The 10,854-nt window shown below is 43.1% G+C and overlaps 1 protein-coding gene across 3 annotated transcripts in view; it reads left to right on the top strand.

Moving 5' to 3' along the window:
- The window catches only part of LOC147023494 (interferon regulatory factor 8-like), an 87,387-nt gene that overhangs the window by 66,392 nt on the left and 10,141 nt on the right, over positions 1 to 10,854 (top strand). For all 3 annotated transcript variants that reach the window (XM_085888953.1, XM_085888952.1, XM_085888951.1), the window contains exons 6-7: positions 7,963 to 8,331; positions 8,548 to 8,663. In XM_085888953.1, the coding sequence (XP_085745079.1) occupies positions 7,963 to 8,331; positions 8,548 to 8,663 (485 nt within the window). The remainder of the gene's footprint in view (positions 1 to 7,962; positions 8,332 to 8,547; positions 8,664 to 10,854) is intronic.

The raw sequence follows: 10,854 nt of genomic DNA, 5'->3' as shown, positions 1-10,854 counted from the left end.
ATTTGAATTCAGATCCAGAGACTATAATTTTTTTAATTTTCAAATTGATTCTTCACCATTGAGAGATTGGACCAAAAATGATATATAGCATGATATTTCAAAAATGTATTGGGCCCAATATGTTCTCGCAGATCAGGCATTGTATGGCAGAGGTATGTGTTTACTGAGTGCCTTTCTAGTTTGAACTGTCACTGTAATGTTGGGGAAAAAACTTTACACCAGCAGCACATAACACTTGGGATCTGTCCAATCACAAAGCTACCACCTGATGACAAGAAATGCTGCAAAATTTCCCAAGTTTTGCATCAAGTCTCATTAATTTTGGCTGTGGGGGTGAGGGACATTTCAATTTGTAAAATATTATTATTATTCCTGATGCTTTTCTTATTCTTTGGAGCACAGCATTATTATTTCAAGCACAGTTGTGTGAAAATCTGAAATGGAAACAATAATATCCAATGGACCAAGCAGTATATATTAAAAACTAGTTGTTTTAATCTATTGATAAGTTAAGTGCTGTGTGTGGTTGCTCTCACAGTGCTAATTATAATTTCACCTGCAACTGCACCATAGAATAGCTTCTTCGGAATATTCCTGTCTAAGGGCCCTGTCACACCTTGATGTTTTAGCCAGCGTATGGCAACGTATCAAAATGTATGTAAAACGCTGGCGTCCGCTGAACTATTGATGTTTTTTTTCAGTTTTGGGCGTATTAATAACGAGTTGGACGTATGCATAACATATTAGTAACGTACACAGAACGTTTCGAAAACTTATAGATAACTTATACCAACGAATGCTTAGCATGTTGTCGGCGTTCACAACTTATGCTCAACGATAGTCTAACTTATGCATAGCGCACGGCAGCGTATCGCCGACGATCACGTGGCGTAGCCTATTAAAAGGCTGCCGCTCGACAATTTAAATCATAACCGCACTAGAAATCAAAGTGTCACCATCACCGTCATGCCGAAGAAAAAAAAAAAAAAAAACCATTGAGTCTGGAACACTGATGGGTTCCTCCTGTGAAGCCCATTTGTATATACCAATTCCCCTAAACGCTGCCAATACGCCATTATACGGTAGCTGTAAGTTAGAAACACGTTCAGTAAGTTCTGTGGTCGTCCGGAAAACGTCAAATATTTCTACATCTGTCAATATGCGTTGGAGATGCGTTACACATAGGTTCAAAGCACGTTACTCATAGGTTAGAAATAAGTTTCGGGTATGCTAAACATTACCTCGACGTGTTTCGACTTATGAGTAACTTACAAGTAACGTGTGGCGACGTGTGTCAACGATCGCATAACGTGCCTACAACTTATGGCCAGCGTATGTGGAATGTGTGAGTCATACGCTGGCATACGTCGAAAAATTTTGAGCATGCTTAAAATTTGTCGACGAACTCGGCGTACTACGACGTATGCCAGCGTGCTTCAGCATGCTCTTAACATATACAAAACTTACCCATAACGTATTCGACGTGTGCCAGCGTTTTAGACAAATTTTTCATACGTCGGCATACACTGGCTGAATCGTCAAGGTATGACGGGGCCTTAAGAAAGGCATTCGTACAATGTGGAATGTTCTCGTTTACCTCTCTCTCTCGCGCGCGCGTGCGCACACACGCACGCACGCACGCACACACACACACATACACACACACACACACACACACACACACACACACACTGAAATTGAGGTTTCAGTACCCAGCGATTTTGGCCTAAACAACGCAGAAATCAAGAAAATGACCAAATACCAAAATGCCCAAAAGAAGTCAAAAGACCCTGGATGTTGAAGTGATCCGAAATTGTACCAGTGATCATTGAAGCAACGCGAATGATGAAGAAGGACCTTGCAGAGATCTTAAAAACCATCCCTGGGAATATTACCACAAATAAACTGCAGTTGAAAGTTCTCCGGGCTCAGTGATGATCCTCAAAAGAGCCCTTGGAACAAAACTTTGAGAACAAAACTTCACACCTTGGTCCATGATTCATGACCACCCTTACCAAAATGGAGGTGGATACTTCCAGACCTGGGGGGACTCCTTTCCACCTTCTGAAACCCGCATATGGACATAACAACGAATCACACACACACATACACACACACACACACACACACACACACACACACACACACACACACACACACACACACACACACACACACACACACACACACACACACACACACACACACACACACACACACACTCACACGAAGATGGATATTTTAGTGACCTGGGGTGGGAGCATTAAAAAAACCCACGCTATCTACCTGGCATAGGTCTGCCTGCTTACATGCATGCTCGTACATGCAGCGACCTTTGCACCGGTCAGCTCACTCCGAATCTGATTCATACATGCTAGTTCCTTCAACAGAGGGAGAGGGGTGAGAGAGAGGGCAAGGGGTGAGAGAGAGAGAGAGAGAGAGAGAGAGAGAGAGAGAGAGAGAGAGAGAGAGAGAGAGAGAGAGAGAGAGAGAGAGAGAGAGAGAGAGAGTAGGGGAGAGGAGAGAGAGGGTTAGGGGAGAGGCGAGCGAGAGTTAAGCCTGTATCTCACTGGTCTGTGACAGCTCGCGACTAGTTGGAGATGCAAAATTGCGATAAAATAGCGATAATTTTCACTTGGAATCGCACTGAATTAATTTTTGCGTATCTCTCACGAATATCTGACATTTGCATATGACTCACGTTATTGAGAACAAATTGCGATATAATTACGAAACTCTCGGGTCCTAGGACAGATTATCATTTTTTTCTCCAATCAGTAACAATTTCGTTTCATAGGTCACCAATCCCTCACAAAGTTCTCACATTTGTCGCACCTTCTGACTCACGGAAACTAAATTGAGAAGGGTTCAAGACCGGTTCGAGACAACCGCGACTGCGACTATTTTGAGAGAAAATTTGTCGCACAAATTTTTTGAACATGTTCAAAATTCAAGTGACACCAGAGCGACGTCCTGCGACTCTCGCGAGGAAATTGAGAACCACCGCGACCGTTTCGAGACATTTTGGAGAATCCCGTTCGCATTTCTGACAGCTTAGAGTGAGTGTGCATACCTCTCTGCTTTCCTGCTATGATGTGGTGATTCATTACTTCATAACAACTGAAAATATTTTTTTATCATTTGTGATCACATAATTTATTTTGACTTACGACCTCCGGTATCGAACCACGGTATCGCCATTGATTGAACCTTGAAGAACGTGCACCAAGTGGCTTTACCAAGCAATTCATGAAAAGGTTGAAGAAACTTTTAAAAACGAAACGTTTAATTTTTATTCGTATTTTTTATGCCAAAATGATGGGTCATCCAAAGGAAGATCATACAAAAAGGGGAAACATCGTGGAAAATATAATTTCACATTTTCAGCGAGCCAGCCATCGCCTGTTGCACCGCAGAACACCACGTGGCCAATGCAGGCGAGTGGCTCCTGAACTTTGTTCAAGTCGTTCGATATGCAGTATTCAATGAAAGTGTGAATATTGCAGTGCACTCGCCAAGTGGCTTAAGCACTCCAACGAAATGGTTGATAATTAATAAACGGCTCGCTTGGCACATTATTAGCAATCACTGAACCGTCATATTAAAAATGCACCTCCTGGAGATGTCCAAAATGTCAAATATGTCCGAATTGGACAAATGAACACTTTTTTTAGGAGTGGGAACTGCTGCTAAGTTCGATTCTGGAGCTCAGTTTAGTTTAAGAGATTCTTGTGGTTGTCGCATGTGCAGAAATGAAATAAAACAATGAACACTGCCTCTCCAGGCATTTATAAGCATCGCAATGTCCCCAATGATACGTAGCTATGATGGACAGGCATTCGATAATATGAGTGAGGAAAGTGGACAGAAAAACAAACTTTATCGTTAACAAATCATTGCGGCCTGGTCCAAGTCAAGGCATGGTTGAACAGGCCAAAAAACATGGTTTCTTCAGACCCCAGTTAGGTAACCCAGGATACGCCTTAAGACACCAGAGAGCGAGGTGGCCAAGTATGCACCTGATAAAGGATATAATTAAACAAGGCCATTAATTATCTTCAAAAGGAATGTTTTAATTAACCCAAACACCCAATTTTCAGTCATGCACTTCCTTGGAGTTTTCTTAGTATGCATGCAAAGTTTCAAGCAGCTCAGTTTTATCATGTTGGAATTATGGAGGAGAAACACTCACACACACACACACACACACACACACACACACACACACACACACACACACACACACACACACACACACGCACACACACGCACACGCACACGCACTTACATTTACTAGTATAGATTATTGGCTTCAAGAAAATATTTCGTTACGATCACAAATTAATTTTACTAGAGGGCAACATTTGCTGAAGACTGTTGTATTGTTATAATAATAATATTAATAATAACAAGCCGGTAGGTGGGCATGGGTAGTCGACTACCTATAGAACCTGATGCGAAGGGCCTGTTCGATGGGGAATGACCTGAGGATTAAGCACAAGAAAATTCATGATTCTAGCTTCAAGGGTTAATGCTGCAGATTGTTTTTTCGTTAAAATACCCCCACATTTGGAGATTTTTTTTGGCCGTTGCTAGGCAATGGAGGGGTCCTGAGCAACGGTTCTTTCTCACACATAACTAGGACATACTATGAACCCACCATACGAGTTTCATGTATATCTGACTCATAGTCTCTGAGATATAACGAACTTCATTTTTTTTATTGTTTTCGACCAGGTTTCATTCAAAGTCTATCTTCTCCGACAGTTTTCATAGGATCCGGCTGGAAATTTTTGACAATATGGCTGAATGTACTGCCCACAGTCGCTCGTGGGCCAATTTTTGATTTTCGAAAAAATTTCAAAGTCCCGTTGCTTGGCAACCAAAGGGGCTTAACAACCAGTACCTACGCGGCACAACGAGGTCATAAACTGGTTCTACCACCCAAATTTCATCAAGATCGAACAACTGCAAGGGGGTCAAAAACCCCCGACAAACACACACACACACACACACACACACACACACACACGGACAGACCGACACCATGACCAACAAATAAGGGTAGATCGAAAAAAAAAATTTTAATCGAAAAAATGTTTTTTTCGAAAAAAAAAATTTCGACTCGATCGACGACCCAATAATAATAATAATAATAATAATAATAATAATAATAATAATAATTTAATGTGATAATATGCTTGTTCGTTCATCAGTGTGTAACATTCCATTCCACCCATTGCTTGGACAACTGGCCTGACTCTACTCACAATTTCAAGCAAAAGAAATCGTATGGCCACCATTTTGGTGCTATGCGAAGCCAAAGACATCATCGGCGCTGTCATATTCACAATCACCATGCCCTTCCTATAAGTTTTCCCCCCAGTGTAAAATGTCCACAGTGACTGTTAAAAGATTATCAAATATGGAACGAAAGGTTGGAGCAGATAGGCATCACGGGCCTTCATTACAGTGTGTCATTGAAACAGCGGAATCATCGAAACATATAAGGTACTGCCCTCGGCGATCAAGGCAGCAGTCTATTAGCTATACACTGCTCAAATAACTATGTCACATTCTCTCAAACAGGGCTTTTACCATGAAGATTCCACAGGTCCTTCCTCTTATTTCTGACTATTTTCTCTGAAACGACTTGACCAGGGACCATAAAACCCATGTCATGTAGGTCTTTGTCTGATAACTTCTCGGAATCTTGTGAGATTTTGAAAGAAAACATGTCATTATTTACTTTTAACATGGGTATATATGGATCAGGAAGAAGATCATTGGTTTAGGGTCATTTATTGGCACAATTAGGCTGCTCATTTTCACTTGAGATGTGCAATTCCACGGGTCAGGTCAGGTATGGGAGCATGTGCCAGAACAGCGCGTCGCTGCGTCCACTTTCCGCCGGTACTGCAGGGGCCTCCGTCTGGCCATCCCCCAGGCAGATGCCAGGCCCATCCCCATCTCCTTGAGATGATGGTCAATCTGCTGCAACCACGAGGCATGTGGTCGGCCCACTGGCCTCCTCCACTCATGAGACTCCCTCGCTGAGAGAATCTGATGAGCAGGATCAGCGTCAGGAAAACGAGCCACATGTCCATACAGCCGCAACTGACGCTCACGGACTATGCAGGTAACAAATCTCATCCGAGTCTCTCTCAGCAACCGCTCGTTGGACACAAAATCCGACTAGCGATAGCCAAGGATTCTCCGAAGAGACCTGGTACCAAAGGAATTAAGTCTCCGTCTCAGATCCTTGGTCAGAGTCCAAGTCTCGCATCCATAGAGCAAGACTGGAAGTACCAAGGACCTGAAGACTCGGACTTTCGTCCTCCCGCACAGGTACCGGCAGCGCCACACCCCATGATCCAGTGAATCCACCATGATCCAGTGAATCCATGACTCCCCAGGCCCGACCCAGACGTCGATTGACTTCTGACTCGCAGCCAGCAGAGACATGAATATCACTGCCAAGGTAGGTGAATCTCTCCATGACCTCAACATCCTCACCACAAACAGACACAGACAAGACAGCAGCATCCAAGATGTCACCGAAAGCCTGGATCTTAGTTTTGACCCAAGAAACCCGTAATCCCAGCGGCTCCGACTCCTCTTTCAGCACCTCGAGGGCCCCCAAAAGGATGTCTAAAGTCTCCGCAAAGATGACTGCATCATCTGCAAAATCAAGGTCCGAGATCTTGACATTCCCAAACGATGCACCGCAGCTTGATCTCTCCGACATCCTCCCTAAAATCCAGTCCATACAAGTGCTGAAAAGTGTGGGGGCCAGTACACACCCCTGACGAACTCCAGTAACAACTGAAAATAAGTCAGAGATGGTACCACCACACTTCACAGCACTCTCAGTACCAGAGTAGAGATCAGACATGAGATCGATCAGTTTTGGTGGCACCCTACGAAGATCAAGAATCCTCCAGAGGACATCCCGATTCACTGAATCGAACGCTTTACAGAGATCAACATGGGCTGCAAGCAGCCCCTGCCGAAACTCTCGTCTGCGTTCGGTGAGGACACGAAGTGCAAGGTTACGGTCAATCGTTGACCTCTTTGGTGTAAAGCCTGACTGCTCTGGACGCTGGTGCTCAAGCAGATGGTGGCGAACCCTATCAATAATTATCCAAGCAAAGACCTTGCCGGGCACTGAGAGCAGCGTCACCCCTCGGTAGTTGTTGCAGTCTTGGCGATCACCCTTCCCTTTCCAGAGAGGGACAACAAGGCCCCTCTTCCAGTCAGTTCTTCAAAGCAAAATTATTCATAGAAACTGACCTTCCAGTCAGTCCTTCAGGTCCTTCAAAGATACCCCTTTGAACGGGGTTTCCGCATATCTTGTGGGATTGCGAGTTGGGCAGGCGACTGTGATGGGCCATGACATGTAGGAGCCATTTTGTTGATCGCGGTATCTGTGAAGTCAGTGATACCATGATGGGGGAGAGGAAAGAGTGAAAATTCTGCTGTTTCGCTGACAGAATGAAGAAATACGTAATGATCGATGTGGGAATGCCTGTTTGATTTTATGAGTGGAAGGAGGATGAGAAGGGGAGGACAGAGTTGGGGTTTAGGAGGGGGAGGGGTGGTGTTTAGGTTTAGTTGTGGGTGGTGTGGGGGGGGGCTGAAGACTTTCGGTGAGGGAGGGGTTGAAGTGTTGTGGTGGGGGTGTTGGAATCATTGGAGTGGGAAGGGGATTGATACCTTCAGGTTGGAAGGGGGAGTGTGAGGACTTGGGTTTGGTAGGGTGAGAGGGTGAGAGTTGAGGACTTGAAGTCACATTTTACATTGCACGGATGTTCCACGGATCCCTGCTCATAATAATAATAATAATTATTATTATTATTATAATGATAATATTGATGTAATAATAATAATAATAATGATTATTTATAATGTTCTTCTTTGCTGAATTAAAAACTCGTGAAAATTATTCTCTTTGTGCTGCAGATTGCTTTGCTGAGATTGACTTTACATTCATTTACCGTGGAATCGTAGTGAAGAAAACACGGGTCCCACGAGTGGACTGCTTACACCTGACCCCACCTGGACCTCCTGAAACACTGGGTCACGCCTGCATACTGTTTCCTTCGGCGGAGGTAGCACCTGGTGATTCTGCACGTCTTTACACAGCTGCAGTGTTGCGGCATGCCCGTGGTGGCCTTGAGCTTAGCGCCAGATGTGATGGCCTACATGCACGTCGCCTCTGTCGTGGTCGTGTCTATTGGTCAGGGCCTTGCGCTGCACATTGTGAGCAGCCCAATAAGCTGGAACGCCAGCGTGACCTGAAGCTCTTCGACAGATGTGAATTTCTGCAAGGTGGGCATGTTATAATATAACAGGTCTGCTACGTATTACGTACGCACAGTTTCAGAGCGGTACATGCATTACTAATATTTATGCCACATTTGTGCACACGATAAATAGATGGACCCAAAAGCTTCATCTTTCACCTCGATCAGCAGATATCCTGAATGGGTAAGTTGTTTGTTATTTCCTTTTCATTAATTGCACTCTATATGTTTACTTCCACAGAACTCAAAGCATACAATGAAATGCGGGGACCTGAACCCAGATTCCAAGTCGTGCTGTGCTTTGGGGAAGAGTTTCCCAATGAACAACCTCAGTCGCGAAAACTTGTGACTGTGTTGGTGAGTACCTTATGATTATATGGTCATGCTAACATTTGCCAAGCATTTTAACTCAAAACCGAACTCCATTCAATCATTTACAAATCTTTCATTTTATTTGCTTGTATAAAAAAAAACACGCAACTTTAAATGGAAAGTGCAACTTCAGTAAATTTCACAGTTATTTATATGGATGCAGCCGTGTGTTGTATGGGATTGCTGAAATGCCCATATGACATCAAGTAATTACGTTTTTGGGTAAATTCCAATTGCAGCTAAAATTCAAGTTCCAATTTTGTTTGAATTCGTAATTTATATTTTAAAGTGGAAGAAAAATATAAAGAGAAGAAAAGATATAAGCACAAATCTAAACTGCAATTGAAGGAGTTAGAGGTTACAACAAACAAACAAACAAACAAAAAACCAGTTAAAACTTGAACCAAAAGTAGAAAAGGAGAGAAAAAATAAAGCAAGAAAAAGGAAATTCAGAAGATTATCCAGATGAAAAAGGGTTAAAACGACAACAAAACAGTTATTACATGGGTAATTCTTCTCCTTGTTCTTCTTCAACGGCCCAAATTATTCCCACCTTTTGTGGTCAGCAGGGGTGGGGAAGGGGGGGGGGATGGATTTGTCCCAAGTCTTTCTGGAACCGGCTTGAGAGGCCTGACGTCCGACTGGCAGGAATTTAAGACTTGGTCACAGGGTGTCGGCGATAACTTGGCAACTTCATGAAAGACACCGTGGGATCTTTAACATCCACCAACAACCAGTGCTGCGAGATGGGACACCCAGTTTAATGTGCATCCGAGGAATGGCGCAAACGTTGATGCCATCGTTCTGAAACACCAGGGTGACAGTTTATAGCTGGGTCAACATTCAAACCCCAGGCCAGACAGCTCGAAGATGAGTAGGTATACCTACCTCTAAGCTATCCTGCTATTCCTCATAAGTGATTGATCATTATGATACCATACCTGCAGGCAGGTCAAGACATTACAATCAACATATGCATTTGCTCGATAGATTGTAGAAGGTACACATTTTGATCGATTTTGGTTTTTGAGAGACAAGTTAATTCACAACTTGGTGCTCTCATTCATTGATTTGAATTCGTAAAATTTTGGCTGTTATAGGCTGGCTGATTGATTGAACAATTATTGAACACACATTATGCTTACTGTATTTTAAACATCTTGAAGATTCTAAGAAGGAGGTTTATTTTTATATCATTCCTAAAATTTGATGCTGGTACCTGATGGGCAGACATATGAAAGAGAGACGGTACATCGTTACTGGCTTCTAACTATCTGAAAATAGAAAGGTAATTAACGCCGCCTTCTTCTCAAAATGAAGTACAGACACCTCAAAGGAGTATTATCGCATCTTCTTCCTGCATACTTTGTTTGTAATTAACTCCTTTCTCTAGTCTTGTTCCAAACCTTCTATGAATAGTGAATACTAAAGATTGTTTTTGTGCATCACATAGCTTTTCATTGTTAGAGACAATAGAAGCTTTGATGGCAGTAAACTTAAATATTGTTTTCAAAAATCAAGACTGCTCGAAATGTTTTCCCGGCATAGGTTATTCTTTGATGTGGATCTTTTTTTTCTTTCTTATGCAGCACAAGGCTGCAAGGAAGCATCATTAGCTGAGGGTCCTCTGTAGTGGAGGGAATATAAAGCCAGCTATCTCATCTTTGTTGAAGATATTAAAGATTTTATATATTTCGCTAAAGTTCTCTTTTGAGCTGCTTCCTGAAGCAAGTAATAAATTGAGACCATTCCTGGTCTGTATTTGCAGTGCAAGTTCCTTTTTTCCATATCCTCCAGCTAGGGCAGGCAGCAGAATGTCAAGCTTTTTGATATATTGATAGCAAAGCAATTCTGTTTTTGGGCGTTTTTTTGGTGGGTTGTGGGGGGGGGGTGAATGGTTGGACATAGAACAACTAGAACATTGAACAGATCAATCGGGATGCAACAGGACAAAAGGAGCAGAAGAGAGGGTGGTGGGAGAAACACCAGCAACAGATTTGAAGGACAAAATAGAGGGAGATTCGGACAAACAGTGGGTGTGGAGAGGGATTGAGGGCAGAAAAGGAAACATGGGGTGGACTGAATGGATACAAAAGGAATCTCTCACAAAAGAAAAACTGGAAGTTTGGAAGGAGGTGTGTATTGGGGTTGAGGGGGTTGGGGGGGTTATTGAGGG

This window comes from Eptatretus burgeri, chromosome 7, assembly GCF_056783735.1.
Source record: "Eptatretus burgeri isolate ZD-2024b chromosome 7, Ebu_testis_v1, whole genome shotgun sequence".
Lineage (NCBI taxonomy): Eukaryota > Metazoa > Chordata > Myxini > Myxiniformes > Myxinidae > Eptatretus > Eptatretus burgeri.
This window is presented reverse-complemented; position numbering and strand designations above follow the sequence as displayed.